Genomic DNA, 19,587 nt, shown 5'->3' on the forward strand with positions numbered 1-19,587 from the left:
AATACGGTAAGTTCAATAAGACCCATAGAAGTCTCAAAAGTACTGAGATTTTTTTCCAGCTGGTACACAATGTGTTTCCTTGCTAAACAGTATAAATTCCAGATGAGTGGCCGTCATGCACATGTTCCCACAGACATCTCTATGCTACTGGAGCAGCAGTGTGTATTTTCATTGAAAATGTTGGTGAGCACCCATTAGCTATTCATAACTCGTCTTAATAAGACACTTGCTTTGTTCCAGGGCACGGAACTCTTTGCATCCTTACTGGGGTTCCTCACAGAGACAGCCCCCATTGTATGACTTTGTAGCAGTGTGAGCACCGAGCACCGCAGCCCCTCTTCACCGAGACACGTTACTGCCATGTCCTGTCCACAAAGCCACCATTAACCTCCCCTCCCTGTACTTTGATGACATGCATTGGCCTTCTTGCTGTTCCTCAACCCCACACTTTCCCTCTAAGCTCCCCACATTTCTCAATTGTCCAGGATACTGCTCCCAAGCCCCTGCATGGACTCCTTAGTTATCGGTACAGCAGGTACCATCTGAAGTGTCCTCCCTGATTCAGCATCTGAAACAGTCATTGGCTGCCACCTGGCTCCCACACCTGATTTATTTATCATCACATCACTGATGACTGCACACTCATTTATCAATGCTTCCCCACAGGAACACACACCAGGCTATTCCAGAAAATTCAACAACTTGAAGTAGAGATGAGCTGTAGATTCTGTGTCCCACCAGCGTCTGTTCTGGGTAGCATTCATCCCTTATTGATGAGGGAAGTCCTTCTGTGTATATGTTTCTCTGATTGGCTGATGAATAAAACACTGTGGCCAATAAAGGCAGGGAGATAGGTGGGACTAGGAGATGAGGAGAATTCTGGGAAGTGTAGACAGACAGCCGATGCCATGTGTGACAGGGAAGGTAGGACATGCGGGACCCTTCTCCAGTAAGATAAGACCACATGGAAATACTTACATTAATAGAAATGGGTTAATAATTAAGATAGAGCTAGCCAATAAAAAGCCCTAGCCACCGGCCCACAGTTTAATAACTAATATAGGATCCTTGGGGGCTCAAGTTGGCTGCAGAACCAGGCGGGAAATCCCGTAGCACTTAGTAACTTCTAATTCTCATCCAAACACTATCTGACCCAATGTGTGGCTCAGGCTGTCAGCTGTCAGGAAGGCAAGTAAGGAGCAGTGTTCCTTAGCTGCCCATCTTTATAACCTCACATGTTCACAACTCCATTTTAACAAAAGTTTTTAGCATTCTACACATCAGCCTTCAATGTAGAGGTGCAATTCCTCTCTTCTCTGTGTAATCTCATTTGATAAGAATGAATACTGCTTATTCACACCATTCTCACACCAACACCTCAGAAGATGACAGATTGGACAGTGTGCCCAAAACAGCCATGGGCATCAGAGTGTTTGCAAACATGCTAATTTTTGTCTTCCCTTCTGAGACGCACCAAAACAGAAATAAAAGTTCATGCCAACGAAGGAAAAACCGAATCACTCAGCACATCATTAGACACTGCTATCTAGACAGCTCTGCCCTAACAGTAGCCAGCTGTCTTCCTTTAGCCACCATTCCACCTCTGAAAAACATGAAGACAATTTAAAACTGAGAATGTGCTCACAGTTTTCGGGAAGACCTTGGAAAATCCTTGACCACTCACCGGTGTGCACAACAGTTACTAAGGTGAAGTCCACATTTTTCTTCCATGGATAAGCCGTCCATCAGCCAGGAGAAAATCAGAAAGCTGCCCTGACCAGGAGGCTGTGTCACAAGCCTGGACTTCTCCAGCATATAAGTGGAAATTCTGGCTGGTTAGGAAAAGAGAAGGATTCTGTTAAATGGCATTTTAGTTCAGTTTCCATAAATTTACATGCTAATTAATTACAAGCCGTGACAACAAAGCTTCTTTTCCAACACACAGTAGCATCCAGAGATATTAAGCCCAAAGTACCAAGAGTCAGAGTCCACAACTCCTGGTGCCATGGTCAATAAGGTCAAAAGCTCATGTGACATGGATATGGTTAAATTGGCCCATGCTATCAGTGAAGTTCATATTTTATATGAGGGCTCACTCTCTAACCAACAGTTCTGTCCCTTTAGAGAAACCTGTCACAGACTGAAGGAGCCACCCTTGTGCTATTACACACACACACACACACACACACACACACACACACACACACACACACACCTATTAGAGAGGTTTGGTCCTGCTAGACCAACAATGACTGACTACCAATGGAAGATCCAGGAATCCAGTAGCTGTTCAGCGCACCAGGGATATCAACCAAACAAGGAATGTCTCAGCTGGTCTTCTGGACACACCAGAATCCCAAAGAAGTAGGCTTTAATGCCAGTGAGGGAATGGACTTGCTAGCAAGAGCAAGCAGGCACAGTATGAGCTTCCTCCTTCTGTGGCTGCCAGCTGAAGGTGAGACCCAGATTAAAGTTGGAACTTCCCACATCAAAAGACAGAGATTAAAGGTGGATCTTCTCACCTCAAATTATTTACTTAAGAAAAATCCCTCACAAGTGTACCCAACCACTTGGGTTTTAGTTGATTCCAGACATGGTCAAATTGACACCCAAGAATAGCCATCATACCCTTGGTATGCAGTGTGTGTGTATGTGAGTGTATGTGTGCATATGTGTGGGTGTATGAGTGTGTGTGTGTGTGTGTGTGTGTGTGTGTGTGTGTGTGTGTGTGTCTGTACATGCATGCACATCTTAATGGCTGTTTAACCAGGGAGAAATTTGAAGTAGATATAGTTTTCATTCATTTTTCTTTTTAAACAAAAAATTTGGCAAATTTCCTGCTTTAAAAGTCTGAAATAAGTTACCCCTCAGGAGAGTAAGTGCCCTTGACTTTGCACAGTTCAATACAGTGGCTCTCCTCATTGGCCCTGCTCACTGTTTTCTTTGTCAGGTGGCAGGTGAGAAGTGAAGGCTGAGAGATCTGGTGCCTCTGGCACACACACTTCTCTTGGCAAAGACACCAGCTTCAATTGAAGCAGTGTTCGGTACTAATCAAATGCCAAGTCACAAGTGACTGGAAAACCCTTCATCTAAATTCCTAAGTAGAGTAATTATTAATCACGCTAGTTAGCACATCTCCAGCAGTGAATAAAATTGCTTGGGTTTAATGGGCTCTGAGAGGCAAGACTGCAGGAAAACAGCACTTTGAAGGGACATCTACAGGCAAACTCAAGCACAGGCTGACACAATCCCAGGCAGAGAAGATGCTGTTGTGTCTGTCTTGCAGCTCTGAGGTCAGGGAGGCGTGGGGCTCTGGGTTGGAGAGGTTCCAGCACTTACTGCAGCCAGGCCTATGTGAAAGAGCTCCCCTCAGCTGACAGCCCAATCTCAACACTGGTGTGCTTCCCAACAGTTTTTAAGTTGGAAACAGCCTTGATCAGAAAGATAGGTGTCACTCTCCACGGCTATCTCTATGTGAACCAAGGCTTCAAGCCAAGTCTTCAGACATCTACATATGAATATATTTCTCAAGAAGTTTGGCTCCAGGGATGCATACTGTTCGTTTGTATCCAATGACACAGGTAACTGCAGTACTGCACAGGGCCAGGCCATTTGTTCATTATTAAAGGAAATAGAAGGAAGGGGTTACTCTCCTCCAGGCTATAAGTTAGGACCACCTGCCTTCAGAGCCTTGTCACCTCCCACCTCTACCAAGCACTCAGAGCAGACTATGAGCACAGAGAGAAGACAACCTCTCACACATGCTTTTCTTCTGTGTTTACCGCCTGAACCTGCTGATGCTGGGGCGAGGTTCCATCTACCCATGAGCCATCGTGGATAGGGATGTAAGAGGAAGAGTGTGTCTGGGATGCAATCCCAGGCATTCTACTTCTGAACTTAGCATGGCCACTCTGCACACCCCTTTTAAATGTAATTTTGTCCATCATTAATATGAGGAAGAAAAAAGCAGAATGTCTCAGGGTCCCACTGGAGTTCCATAAGGTACCACTAAATATATCTACTGCCTTTCAGACACAAGGTGCCTTTTGGACTTGGCCTCTTCAAAGTGATGTTGGAGCCTTTGTACTTTACACCTTTCTTCCTTATCTCTGAAGGCCAGACTGCTTCTAGCTCTTGATGTGAGATAGGATCGATGATAGCACACTATTAAAAGCATGTCCAATGAAGTATGCAATGCTAAGCAAGCTGGTGATATAATATGATGATAATGTTTCATCTCTTATCACCGCCTTCATTCATTTAAAAATCAGGATTTGAAAGAAATATGCTGGGAGCAGCCGCTCACATGTGTTCTGATTTATTTTTTTAAAACTCTGAATGTCTACATTACCCAAGAAGGCCACACAGCCATGGAACATTCATTGGTGGGTTGTCCCATTGTAAGTAGACTGTGGTTTCAACTGAAGTTGATCTGATGTTTTTCAGTCCACCAAAAAGCCCAAGAGCCAAATACTTTCCCATTCTACTCCGGGACACCGCTCTATATCCTTTGGCAGCAACCCAGTGTCTACATCTGGGAAAGTGGCAGTATTCATAATGCTATGAAGGTGAAAGAAAAGAGCGCCATGTTGGTGTGTCTCTGCACTTGCAACTCTAAGAGTTTGCAATCATGATCATCACCACAATACAGAAGAGGAAGATGATGTCCATGCTAGGCTGGGGTGTCTCAGTATTGCTTAGTAAAGCATCAATATTAATTTTTCTCAGCAGTAGAGGTATTTGCTCTTCAACTGAAAACAATTTTGGACAGTGAAAGTCTTTCTTCATCCCCTGCAGGAGGCTGAATTGTGTCCCACAAAAGATGCTCCAAAGTCCTCCCCTCAGGAGCTGTGTGTGGGGCTTTGCTTAGAAACAGCAACTATACAGAGACCCTCATGTTGCTCTGATGTCTGACTCCAGTAGGCTGGGTACTGGTGTGATGAGAAAACACCCGACAATGTTATATGTCAGTGGAAGCAAAGCTGGGTGATAGGTGTATATGCCCAAAACAGAAGGAAGGGTTGAGCTCTCAGAAGTGGGGTATACCAGTAGGCACTACCCTGGAGATGGCAAGAACACAGGTATACAAATGACTTTGAGAGTTCAGAAGGTCAGTCAGTCCACCCCTGGAGACTTCACACTACCCATCAAGTATTTAGAGTATATGACAATTTCATTAGAACTGAAACCTTCCTTCCAGAAGGGGCCCAGGAGGTAAACAAATGTCACCTGTTTTAGAAGGCTGAAATTAAGGTACCAAAGGTCCCCCCCTGAGATGAAAAGAAACAGTAAAAAACTGCTAGAGGGGAGACTAGGGTGTGAGCAGAGGGGATTCTGGAAGCAGTGAGGGACACTGACCAGGGGAGCTGCAGAGGGGATTTTCAGGCCAGTGGAGCTGCCTGCAAGTTGTGCAGAGCTCCAGGGTTGTAGCTGTGTGAGTTGTTACTCATGTTAGGACTAGTTTTCAGGTGACCCAGCTGCTTTTGAGTCATTCCCGTTCCTTGGAAGGAGCCATTCCTTAAAGCTCTGTTAGTGACCCCAGTAAAAATTTGCTGATTCACCAAAAGTTGGACTTCAGTGAAATTGATGCTTTGGTCTGTTGTAGATTCTTTGGTCTGTTGTAGGGTTAAGTAGACGTGTGTGTGTGTGTGTGTGTGTGTGTGTGTGTGTGTGTGTGTGTGTGTGTGTGTGTGACTCCTCAGGAGAAGTCACACACAACGGTTTGTTACAGCAGGTCTCAGATACCGAATTATGGAACACCCTCAGGCTTCATGCCCACTTCATTTATCTATGCTAACACGAACTGGGAAACAAGATAAAGCTGCCAAGTCCTTCACTGGACCTCAGAACATCACACAAGCAGTAGGAAGAGGTCTCATCTTCAGACTTAAGGTCTTTTCAGCACCAAGAATTGTCTTCATAGTAATCTTGCCTTAGTGTCTTGACCACACAACTACTATTAATGCTCTGTTGTCCACTCCTTCACCACATTGAACATACCACTGTCATGGTGAGAAAGTACTCAGCACCCCTAAACCTCTATGATATTTCTGTGATTAATTGATTAACATGGACCAGATCTTTACACTACACAGCATCCTTTGTCCTCAAACACCTGTCCATTCAGCAAAGTGAGTGAGTTTGTCACAGTACTTCTCCTTGAGTGTGTTCTGCCCAGTGTCGGCACTGTCACTCTGCCCACTCTCTAAATACAAGGCACCTGAAACTTGACTTTCACGCCAAACCCTCTCAGGACATTCATCAATTTCCTTCTCAGGAAGAGCAGAGGTGAGCTCGGAGGTGTAGCCCTTCAGAGTACTTAGGCTTTGTAGGATTTAAGAAAACACAGCAGGAAGCTTTCAAAACTACAAGTATAAATTATGATATCTGAGGGGTGTTAATTAGAACAGAATGAGAAAGCAATATGGAAGTGAAGAAAGGTAGATAATGCCTTCCATGATGTTTGCAGAATAGTTTCCCCAAGAGAAAAGGCAACCAAGTCACACATACAGCCCAGAGTCAACTATGTCACACACACAGCCCAGAGAGTGAACCAAGTCACACTGAGAGCCCACAGTCAATCAAGTCACACTTACAGCCTAGAGTCAACTATGTCACACAAAGCCCAGAGTCAACCAAGTCACACAGGGAGCCCAGAGTCAACCCATACACAGCCCAGAGAGTGAACCAAGTCATACCCAGATCCCACAGTCAACCAAGTCACACACACAGTCAACTAACCTACACATGTAGCCTAGATTCTATTGCACTTGGCCAAATTTTCTTTCCTGAGGAATCAGAGGTAGGAATGCATATGAGTGCACCACATCTATTCCCATGAGGCATCTCTCTGGGCACAGAGACCCCTGCTACATAAGTGCAAACTTACCTCCTGTTGCATGTTTTCTCCTCTCACAGAACTGCAGTTCCCAGTATTGTATGAGGCAACTGGATACATTGTTGAGTGTGGTCTTGGCATGTCCAAAGGCTTCCAAGATGCACATGGCCTGCAGGACAAGAGATACTTTGACTGGACTACTCCTTTAAAATAATGAAATAAGAGAGTTAGCATAAAGATGCTGGGAATATTCTGTGATCTGGAAGGCTCTATGGAGGCCAGTGTGTGCATGCACGAATGTGACACACACACACACACACACACACACACACACATACACACACACACACACAGTGCAGGGGGAGGGAATGGTGCTATATTACACATGAGTATAGATAACACTGGGTGCCCTACTCTGTCTTTCTCTACCTTAGTCCCTTACAACAGGATCTTTCCTGAATCTGGAGCTTAACTGGCAGCTAAGAAGCTTCACAATACTCCTGTCTCTGCTGCCACAGTACTGGAATTACAAGCACATAGATGACTGTTCCTGGCTCTTCACATAGGTACTAGAATCTGAATTCAGGCCTTACCACACTCTTCCCAACTGAGCCACATCCCCAGCCCCAAATGACATAAACTGAGTCAGAACTTCCTTTAAAGTCATGTGTGTGACATTGGCCAAGATAGTATTCCTAATCCTCAGGCATGCCTGCACATGCTTCAACATACAGGCCTGCTAACCTCTTCCTTGGCTGCACTGTGCCCCTCTCCTGCAGAAATGGAACTAAGCATGTAGTTGAAGTTGCTGTCATGATCCCTTGCTGCCCTGTGCTTTGTCTCAAAGTTTGTGAACCCATGATTCTAAAGCCCCTTGGATGGACCCCAGGATCTGACATTCTCTCAAAAAAATTCCTTCAAATATTCCTGCAATTAAACCATCTTCTCAGCACTCGGGAGGCAGAGGCAGGTGGATCTCTGTGAGTTCGAGACTAGCCTGGTCTACAAGAGCACAGGACAGCCTCCAAAGCCACAGGGAAACCTTGTCTCGAAAAACCAATAAATAAATAAATAAATAAATAAATAAATAAATAAATAAATATAAATAAGAAAAATAAAACCAACTTCTCATCCATCAATTGACTGTGACTCTAATAAGGATGGTAACTGAACAATTCTCCAAATTATATGGAAATCTGGCAAGTTATTTCTCCTTGAAGACATTCTACAACCATGTTAAATACAGCTTCCAAGTCAGTCACCAGATGACAAATGGTCACTCGCTATGATTTACTGGGTCCTCATTTTGGACACTTGGGTTTTTGACATTATTTCTGAGATCACTATAATAATTTTTTAACAAATGTTTTGAGTTCATTTTAAAAGTCTTTTTGGCATTTGATATACTCAGGCACATATCAATTTGTGAAGCATTCTGCATGATTAACTATTATAAAGCAACACTTTGATCCCAATTACAAATCAAAAATGCTAAACATAATAATGAAATGTGTTTAACCATCTGGTTTTGAAGCTTGGATTTCTGAAGACACATTAAATCTTTTCAAGACTCTATGGTTTGGGCCTGAAAATTAATATAACCCAAAGCAGATTGAGGGCAGGTGTGACAGAACCACCCCAAATAATTAATGATCTGTATACTCTGAGTTTTCTTTAAAATTTACATTGAATAGATAACTATGCATAGGTTAAAATTATTATTGAATTCCTTCTCACTACAAAAATGTACTATAAAATAATTATTTAAAAATCCATAAAAGAATGCGTTTAAAAATATTTTAGCCTTGGCACTTCTGTATTGTATTTGACAGTAAAGTGATGGCTACATTATTCTACAAGAAAGAGTATCAGATAATGGAGAATGTGTTCCCAGACAGGAAGTGAGGGTGATGATTACACATTACATGCACATGCTTTGAGTAGGTGCCTCCTCATCTCAGGTGAGTAAGTGACATGTTCTAACTTCCTTCAACCCCAACCCCATTCTCCTCTAACACAGGAATTACTTCTCGGAGCTTTGCAGTCTTGTGTGTGTAAGGTACTCAGCTTTGTACCCGCCACAGAGCAGACACATGGCAAATAATGATTTTCTTTCCATTAGTAAGTGTAGACCACCCACATTATAACACAAGATGCGTGTGTAGATGCACACAAGTGTATGCATGTATATACATGTGTATACATGTGATGGTTTTCAACCTTCATCATCAAAGTCTCCACTTCACCATCAGTGAAATAGAATCACCAGCTGCCAGGATCATAGACTCCAAGTGTTCCAGCTGGGATTTGAACCCAGGCATCTGACTGGAGAGTCACACAATTAATCCCAGCTTCATACTGTTAACTTCATCCAACTAATGTTGAATTAGCAATAAAGACATGTGAGGTGTGACACTAATATAAGGCTTAAACCACCTAAGAATGGAAGAATAAACTCTTAACAGACATTTTCAATGAACACTGCTATATACTTCCAATGCCAAGCTCGAAACAGGCAGCTGTGTTCGTCTTTATTAGCTAGTCAGCCAATAGGTGGCACTAAATAACTGCAAGAAGAGAAATGCAGCAAAAACCCTTAACTGCTATTATTCCCCTGTCTCCCTTGACTTTGAAACAAAATTATGAGAGTAACACACAGCCATACAATCTTAAATAAAATAAACAGGAAAGACATACCTACTTGCATCCTCGATATTTACTGATTAAATTGTAATGGCCCAATTTTTCCCATTTATACTGTGATACAATTTCAATAGTTAAAGAGAACATGTGCTACAAAAGTAACTAATTATATTGAATTTCCTAGAATAAGGGTCGCTGGGTTCCTTAATGAATATCTTCACCCCCATCAAACTGAGCCTGTCATGTCCCTCTGAAAAAGGACTTTTCAGTAAAGACTCATTTAAATGATTGCAACAGAATTGAATGAACCTACAACTCATTTGAGATGGGATGGGTGAGAAATCCCAGGCAATTTCTCTCAAAAACATGGCTTTTCCGTTTCAATAAATAATCCAACCACACAGAAAAGCCCTGATTCTTATCTTCAAGATTCAGACACAGAAGTTAGAGACTAAACATTGTTGGTGGGGCTTAGCTGCTCCCAGATTAAGTGGAAGCAAGCAACATCTCTGGGGATGGGACTCCACCTTCCCCTGGGCACATGGAGGAAGCAAACACACTGGGAGGCTTCTCACAGGACGCAGTTATAGTGCAATACTGGATCTCAAACACCTTTGCTGTGTGGCCTCAGAAGTGTATGACCTGGAGACCCGAGAAAGCTCACTTCTAGACCTCAGTACCCACCAACCCTGGCATCGTTCATACACAGCTATGTCTTTGTCTTCATTCCTTCTGTGTGACTTGTGGAACACCATGCACCAGGACCGTGAACTTAGAGGCCCCAGACCTCTCACAACTGCCCCCTTGCCCTTCAGGGCTGTATGTGGCTTTGACAAGGTTGTCTGTCACTGGTGTCAGTTACAGGAAGTTCCCTCATCACCGTCTTTGTGACTTTCACTAGAGACACCCACTCCCGAGTTCTTACTTTCATTTCTCCAGCTTCCTCCACTTGTATAATCTTTACTAATTGAACAAAACCTTCACTGACCTTTTCTCTCACACAACAGTCTGCTTAAGATGTCAGAGCCTTCCCCAGTGGGAGGTGTGTTTGTTGTGTGTTAGACTCCAGTGCAACAGTCTGTGTGCTTGCCTGTGCGAGGTCTTCCACTAAGGGCTCACAATCAGTCTCTCAGGACAGCTCTCTGGCCCTCCCCCAGTCACCTGAGAGCTTGCTCTCACTTTCAACCTCACTGCTAAATATCTCTGTGCGCCAAGGGTGCTCTATCTAGTCCGCTAACCAAATCTTTCTCTCACACAGGATATGGTGGCCCCTCTCTTGAACCTACTTCATTGCACAGGTGTTCTGTAACACTACACAGATTTTTAGTCAGTTCCCAAATTCATTTGACACTTGCATAAATCCATGTATTCCCCAGATGCTTTTCGGAACCTGCACTGAGCTTCATGAACTTAGACAATGATATTCATACGGATGATATTTAAAGTGGGGAATCCCACAGTTAATGTGGAATTTAAACATGCCATTGGGAATGAGCAAAACACACAAATGAATTAGAAGGCATTTCACTTGGAATCTGTGAGGAACTGATGGTTCTGATTCCCCAGTAATGCCAGATCTGATGGAGTGACATCTAACTTACTCACAGGAATTAGAAAGTAGTCACTTAAACTAAACAGCGAAGTCAATTTACATAAAGTGATCAGAATGCATTTTTGAAATTACAGCGCCTGTTCCCTCGCCAACAATCATTTTAATAGATGATTATTTTAGCCTGTAATTTAGAGGGAGAGACTATTGTTCCCTGTCATTTCAATTAAGTCAATAGATTCTGTTATTTCCATTAGTTAACCTGCATTTATCTTATAACCGTGTTGATTTATTCATGTTCTCACTTGGGAGTATCAGCCGCCAGCATATTACCATATTTAAATAAAAACTATGGGCTTGCTAGGTTTCCCAAGTTGATCCCAACTGCTACACCAGAGTTGTGGAGTGGACTGACATGTTGCAGAAGAGGATCCCAGCTTAATAAATAGCTATAGATTAAAATCATCCATGTTTACTGTGCTCAATTCTTTTAAAAATACTGAAACTTTTTTGTTAGATCTCAAGATTCCTTCAGCATCATTTCTCAGGCAATCTCTAGCAGAAGTATGAGCCGGGGCTTTTCTGTGCAAACAGACAAAGAATTTTTTTAAATCTATAATTCTGACTATGGTTTGACCATGATGACGCATCCTTGTATTTGCAAGTGACATTGTTCTTGGCACAATCTACTCACACACATCGTCACCAACCCAGAAGCCACTTACATGCTTGAACCTGGAGTCAAACATGGTGCAGCTGGAGCTGGCTCTGCCAGTCAGGTGCCTCATGATCTGTTTGCTGGCCTGGGTCTTCCCTGACCCTCTTTCTCCACTGCAAGAAAACAAGGGGAACACAAAGTCGCTGGCTTAGAAGATGGAGAAAAAGAAAGAACCAGAGGTAATTCTCAGACCCAGAGATGGTAAGAGCATAGCACACAGTTTCAGGGAGTTGATGCTGTAGCTTTACTCTTCAATCTGATGGGTTTGACCCGAGTAGGTATGTGGACTGTCTTGCTCACAATAGTGTGTTGATGTCATATCACCAAAGGACCTCCCAACACCTGCCTTCCAGTGGCTGAAGGGTAAGCCACTTTCTAATGGATTAATTGAAGGGAATTTTCTAGGAAAAAAGTGTTAAAATTTTAGTAATTGAACTCTCAACTTGATAAATGCCTCCCCCAGCCTTTTCTCACTGCCTCTGATTCATGTGAGCTACCAGGACAAAAACAAGTCAACAACTTTAAGATGTGACATTAAAAAAAAGTAAACAAATTAAACTAATTTGGTGCTAATTTATAAAACATCTATTTTAGAGATATTCAACATTTTTCCCTTTAATTGAAAATAGATTTTTTTTTCTCACATAATATATCCTGGTTACAGAACTCACCCCTGACTCCTCCTAGTTCCTCCCCATGTCTTTCCCCACTCCATCCAAACCCACTCCCCTTCTGTCTCTCATTAGAAAAAGAAAAGGCTTCTAAGGGGTAGTAATAAAATAAGATTAAAAAACCAAAATAAAACACCTAACACATTGGAACTGGACAAAGTAAACACATGGAAGGAAAAAAGTTCAAGCGAAGGCAATACGAAACCAAGATCCACTCATTCATATACTCAGGAATCCCATAATATCACTACATTGGAAGCCATAACATATATGTAGAGGACCTGGTGCAGACCCATGCAGGTCATGTGCATATCGCTTTGGTCTCTGTGAAGTCATATGAGTTGTGATGTTGATTTACAGGGTCTTATTTTCTTGGTGTCCTCCATCCTCACCTCCCACCCACCCTCCCAACCCCTGGCTCTTACACCCTTTCTTTTTCCTTTTCTGCAGGTTTCCCCAAGCTCTGGAGAGATATTTAACTTTTAATGACTAAAATCTGGGTTACCATCTGTGTGTGCTACTTTTGTGGTATAAGAGAAACACAGCCAGTGAGTACAAGTAGCTTCAGCTGGGCTTTCTGTGGCCAACGTGAGCACAAGGGTAGAGAAGGCTGAAGCCTTCTCCCTTGTCACCCTGTTCCATATGGAGACCAAGTCACACTGCAGAGCTTTAAAAGAATGGTGGCATGACTATGTCACCCCTAAATCTTGTCACGTGAGATCAAGTCTTACTTGTAAGGACTTGGGAAGCTACTGTTGAACTTAAAGAAAAGAGGGTTTTCCCCCTCAAAATATGAGACATTATTAGCCTTAAGATATGTCCTCAGGAAACATTAGTGGGGGAAGGTTAGTGAGGAGTTTGGGGTAGAGTTACCATGAGCAAATGAATATAGAATTTGGCATGAACCAAATTCAGGCAGGTCTATCCATGGGGCTCCTACATAGAAATGCTTGCTCCCTCACAACAAAGACCCCAGAACTATTTCTCTGTACATCCCAGTCTTGTTAATCGAAGCAATGTTGAGTTTATTAAGAAAGCATTTTAGTATATATTTGAGCCTGGGCACTGTGAGAGAGATAGAAGCATGAAAAGTAGCAACTGCATTGCCCACACTCACAGGTCTCTTCAGAGACAGGAGCACAAGTCTGACATATATCCTTAACTATTTCTTGAACCTCTGTCTGAGTGTGATCACATCCCACCTGTCCTTGGGCACTTGGCCTCACATCTTCATTTGAAGACTATTATTCCAGAGTAGACTGGTTTTGGTTTTTTTGTTTGTTGTTTGTTTTTGGTAGTTTGAAAAATTGCTTTACATTTCCAAGAAAACTCAACTTCCGAGGTTTACATGATGAAATGGGAGCAGAGGGGAATACTAGAAGCAGACTGGGGAAACCCTGTCTTGTGAATCAGCAAAGCTGTAATTTGAAGCATATCAGGACCCTATGTGGAACATCAGCTTGGGTCCGGTAATGCAGCAAGCTTTTCTTTCTCCACACTTGTTTCTTCCACTTGAAAGCAGATTGGCTGTGTTGCTATTTTAAATCTTGAAGATGAAGGATGCTTCAGGCTCTTGGTTACTATGGGCTCTGTTACACCTGGGGTGACTTCTAGAAGTCTCTCTGTCCCTTCAAACAAGATAAATGTGCTTAAAGGCAAAAGTGTAATGATTTCTCTGGACCAAAGATAAATGATAAATGGGGGTTTATTGGGGAACAACTTACACAGATAATAATGAAGAACCACGGGAGTGCTTCTCTGCCCTTCTTATTGGGTCACCTGACTCAACAGAAAGAGAGCACCCAACTGAGACCAAGCCTCATGCTCCCATCTTTCCATCAACCTGAAGCCATGCCTAAAGGGGTGTGGCCACCGTTATAGGTTCACATGCAAGATGCTGCTACATGTGCTCACTGGAAAGACCGACGACAGACACAGTGAGTGGGGAATGGAACATGCCCCCATCATGGGATTGGCATGGAATGACAGGCTGGCTCACCTGATGATGATGTTCTGAGGCCTTCGCTCCTGGAATAGCCTGTGGAAGGCCCGCTCTGCGCAGGAGAAGAGGTGGGGTGGGAGTGAGGGGCTGCGCTGGCCAGTGAGGCTCAAGTACAGCTGGGACACCTGTGGACAGCAAAACAAAGATAGAAGACCATCTACTTCTGTCCTTTATACCATCAGCTGAAGAGAAAACCTTGAAAATGAAACATGTTGCTGGGTCTACAGAAACCAGGACGTCTAGAGAACACCTATACAATCACCCTTCTCTCAGCCCAATCCTGATGACATGGAGGTTTAGATTTTATCCTCATTTATTGGTCCATGATTCTTCAACTATTCTGATGGTTCAAAGAACAGAATCTCACAAAAATTCCAGTCCAATAGATACCCATTAAATAAACGTAAACTGTGGCATTTCACATTACATACAATTTCTCCAATGTTTGTTGTCCACACTCTAAAATCCTTGGGATTATGAGCACAGGAATTTATTTGACAATTCTCAGAAAAGTAGCAATGTAATTGCCTTAATTTCAGTGACTGGTGACCTATGGCTGCCACTGGGACTCACTGCTAATATTTTTAGCTTTCTGTTTTCTGGGGACTTTTGTTTTCTTCTAAGCAATAGGAACTAAGTGAAAACTAGGTAACAAGAACAGTTCAAAGTCATGAAGAAATGCTGCCTCACAGGAAATCACAAAAGAACACAGCTCTTATACTTATGATATTGCTATGATGCTATTCATGCCTGGCTCCTGGATCTGTGTGGTGGTTTCAAAGGGGGCATTACTACTTAGAAATGAGCTGGTCATCAGTATGCATTTACCAGGCATAAGGTGTATAGTGCATATGTATCATTACAACAGACACTGTAGAAACATGATTAACAGCAAAGGACAGAAATAGTGCCAAGCCTTTCCCTAGCATCCATCAATAGCCATCTATAGACTAACACTATTCAATAGCCATACATGAACTAAATAGCAGTCAATAGCCATCAATGAACTAAACACAAGCCAATACCCATCCATGAACTAAACAGCAGTCAATACCCATCCATGAACTAAACACAGGTCAATAGCCATCCATGTTCTAAACACAGATCAATAGTCATCCATGAACAGGTCAATAGCTATCTGTGAATGAACTCTGCACCAGGAATTTTCCAAAGTGGCTGGCAGGGTCACCATGAGACTGTTCAACACCAGAGATGAGTTGCTGTTGAAAGTCATTCTAGCTAACTGAAATCACAGTGTGATTTTAAGTAGTGATGGGTGAAACATTGTAAGTAGCTCTCTGGCTTTTACATATCTATGAACCTACTTCAACTGGAAAACAGGACCTATAAGCAAGAGGTACCTGGTAAGTAGGAGCCAACCCTTGGAAGGAGCTTAGAATGGTTACAGCTCTGTCCTCTGTCAGGCTTCTATGACTTGCAGGTGCTCATGGGTGAGTCTGGGGCTGGGCTGGACAGGAGGAGGGGTTTTATGGAATAGCTCGCCGTGGATTTGGTGAGAAGGGTGTAGGTGTGATGAACTTTCAACAGCCATGTCTATAGGAATTATGCAGTGCCTTCTGGACCAGAAAGAATGCTCTCTTCCCCTCCCCCTTCTTCCTCCCTCCTTTGTTATGATAAAGCTTGAGGGGACCTTGGTATATTCCATGGCAGGGGAGGGTGATTGGGGCAAAGGGACAGACATGACAGGCAGACAGAGCTTAAGTGAGGAATTTTATTAGAAAGGGGAGGGAGAGGGAAAGAAAGAGAAAAGAGGTAACGAGACACAGAGACACAGAGAGAGGACAGAAGAGAAGAGGGAGACAGGAAAAGTCCTGTCTGCCCTAGGGGAATCACTGGAAAGAGAGAGGAGAGCGGAAAGAGCATAAGTAGGCAGTCTGTCTTTTAAAGGGGTCCTTTGCACCTGGGCTGACCAGAGTACTGCCTGAGTGCATTCTGCCAGGTGACAGGGGCAGGCCAGCATAATGCCTGAATCCTTACATCACTCCCTTCCTCTCTCCCTTTCTAGTCCTTTGTTTCTCTCTCCACATCCCTATGGTATCAGGAATGCATACCTATCCCCTGGTTCCCATTTACCAGGTCCCTGCTGCTTATGGGTCCTGTTTTACAGTTGAAGCAGGTGTGTAGATACGTAAAAGCCAGAGAGCTACTTACAACATTTCACCCATCACTACTTAAAATCACACTGTGATTTCAGTTAGCCAGAGTGACTTTCCATAGCGATTCGTAGCTCATGTTGAACAGTCTCATTGTGGCACTACCCAGCCACTTGGGAAAATTTCCTGTGTACATCTCACTTCCCATCCCCACTACTCTAACTTAAGAGAACTTCTTCATCAGGAAATCAACTGTTCAGACAGGAAATCTAAACCAAATAATACCACATCAGTCGAGGAAGCATGGAAATATACGCTGTTATTTAATTTATTCTGTCTGGTAAGCACCATCAGAGCAGAGTTACATCTTTAAATGCAAATGAGACCTTTGGCAAAATGATTTTGATTCCACAAGTTGCCTCAGAATACATTAAAGTAACCATTATGCTAATTCAAGTGAGGAAAAATTCTGAGAAATTTAGTTTGATTGGTTATTCCGTTAGTTTTTATGTATCCAGATACAAATGGGTATACCCCATGAATGTTACTCCAAAATGATATTTGGGGTGTTATACTCACCATAGTGGAGTAAATTGGGAGTTCTTTGAATGGGTTCACAAGCAAGAAGATGTCCCCGATGAAGGTCTGTCAAAAAGATGTGAATAGCTCATGAGCCACATAAATAAAAAACATTTAAAATTATATAACCTAGAAACCATTGTGGGAAACATGGTATATCAACAAAAGTCATATTCTAATATTTTAATTGACTCTAACATTATTAATAAATATAAAATTCATATTCAAATTAAATGAGGCTACCAGGTTTGGTTCCATAAAACACAACCAGTGAAATGTTTAGGTTCTAAGAGTTTATTGCAGAGGGATTTTGTGAGAATCAGTCTAGATCAACAGTATAAAAGTAAAATAAACTCATAGCAAGAAAAGAAAATGGGAGAGTTAATGTTATCCTACTATAGAATTAAAGAAAAAGACATAAAGTGTTCATAAAGCTTAAAAATCAAATGTTTTATTTAACAAAGTTGAAGCAATCATAAAGGCTTAGGAATAAATAGAATAGAGATTATAAATATAGGTATAAATACAAATATGACTGTAATTGCAAGAAGCATACATGTTCCAAATACTGAGCTAAGAGACAAAGACTATGAACTGGGTAAAAATGGTAGATGTTGCTGCTTTAGTGAAAAAAAAAGTCACAAATCTGAAAACCAGGACAATTTAAACATAAAAGAATAAAGCAAGATATACATTTAACCACACCAGCAGACAAGCTGACTGTACACTTCTAGAGCTGTAGTTTGGGCAGCAACATTGGGGACTAAAAGGCATTTCATAATGAGAAACTGAAACAGCAGTCGGGAAAAGACAGCAATTCTATGTATCCATGATAAATCAATCTACTATCAAGTATCTAAAAACAGCTGAGAGGAGGAAGCCTGGGCTCACCAAGACAAGCAGAGATTTTCTAGTTTTGTTAATTTCAATGAGCAGATGAAACATTGAAATAATTACTATTCATTCAGAAAGCAGTTGCTTGATGCAGGAAGTCCTTCTGATGTTGTAAATATGTATTGCTTTTATTGGTTGATGAATAAAGCTGTTCTAGCCAATGGACAGACAGGATTTAGCTAGGCAGGAATTCTGAACAAAGAGGAGGGAAAAGAAAGATGAAGGACAAAACACCATGTAGCCACCAGGAAAGGTAGGACACCTGGGCGTTCTCTGATAAGATAAGGACAGGGGAGAGATACAGATTGATAGTTATGGGTTAATAATTAAGAGAGAGCTAGCCAGTAAGAAGCTTAAGTCATTGGCTAAAGAATTATAAATATATATTAAGTCTCTGAGTGTTTATTTTATTAAGCAGCTGTGGGACCTGGTGGGTGGAGAGAAAACAGGTCCAGTGGAACTCAGAGTAGACAAAAAAAATCTTCTTTTACAGTTGCTAGAGTCTGTAGATGTTTATCATCTAAGCTAAACACAGAATAGTTGTTTAAACCTAAAGGATGTGAGTGGCATGGTGTGAGGGTGGGAAGATTCAGATGCATGTCTCACTGTACACTGGGAACCTGCTAAGAGAGCTTAGTTGTTAACACTAAAAAATAAATGGTAACTGTAACAGTGGTAGTGAGACTAATTTTCTTAACTTCAGCAAGTGCTTCTCTATGCAGATCTACCATCAATTCTTCAGCATCACTTTGGACACCCTAATATATACTCCACAATGAGGGAAAATTTCATACTGGGATAGTTATTAAAGGAACTTGAGATCATCCTTAAATATGTGTGTTGAAATAGGCAAAAGTACGATTATAGAAATATGATTCAACATTGTGAAGCCATCAAAGGTGTCACTATATAAACCATCAGAATTGGGGAAGACATTCTGACAAAGTGGACCACTGCCACTGCTCTCTTGGCTGTGGAAATGACTCCCTTAGCTCACTGTCCTATTGAGTCATTTTCCCATCACTCTACACATTGCCTCTTCCAGAAGCATCTTCCAAGCAGTTAGTAGGCATCACAACATGTCACAGGAGAGCCTTAAAGAAAGAGGCTAGCACAGGGTGCTTCAAGTCATTTGACCTCCCACTGAAGTGCTCCAAGTCCTGCCACCTGACGTGGGCCACCTGAGCAGAAATTGCATAGGCATCATGTGGGTGATGGGCCATGAGGAACCCTAGGGCCATCAGGGTTTCCATGTTCTGTTTTTAGAACCCCCTAGACTAGCCAGATGTGCCAGGGATTTCTGCATTGACTTTGCAGGCTGATTCATTGTGAGCCTCAAGTCCCATTAATGATTCTATGCAGAGAATACTGCCCCTGGCTTTTCTGCAGTCCACAAAGGACTCTGATATATGTTCTGTATTCTCTGGTACTGTGGGCAATCATTATTCCAGACATGCATTGTTCTTATTCTGTGCATTTTCTGGCAAGCTCATGCCTCATCACCTGCAAGCCATTTTCTGTCGAAGGTTTAGGAACTTCCCATAGTGGCAGATGTGTGGAAATTCCCCAACCTAACATC

The 19,587-nt window shown here is 42.3% G+C and overlaps 1 protein-coding gene across 1 annotated transcript in view; it reads right to left on the bottom strand.

The window, feature by feature from the left end:
• Myo16 (myosin XVI) overlaps positions 1-19,587 on the bottom strand; it is a 319,471-nt gene that overhangs the window by 198,900 nt on the left and 100,984 nt on the right. Inside the window, exons 11-15 of the mRNA XM_027387882.2 lie at positions 17,115-17,180; positions 14,419-14,546; positions 11,756-11,861; positions 6,890-7,007; positions 1,685-1,832 (exon numbers count right to left, since the gene is read on the bottom strand). Of these exons, the coding sequence (XP_027243683.1) occupies positions 1,685-1,832; positions 6,890-7,007; positions 11,756-11,861; positions 14,419-14,546; positions 17,115-17,180 (566 nt within the window). The remainder of the gene's footprint in view (positions 1-1,684; positions 1,833-6,889; positions 7,008-11,755; positions 11,862-14,418; positions 14,547-17,114; positions 17,181-19,587) is intronic.

The sequence above is a fragment of the Cricetulus griseus genome (assembly GCF_003668045.3).
Source record: "Cricetulus griseus strain 17A/GY chromosome 1 unlocalized genomic scaffold, alternate assembly CriGri-PICRH-1.0 chr1_1, whole genome shotgun sequence".
NCBI lineage: Eukaryota > Metazoa > Chordata > Mammalia > Rodentia > Cricetidae > Cricetulus > Cricetulus griseus.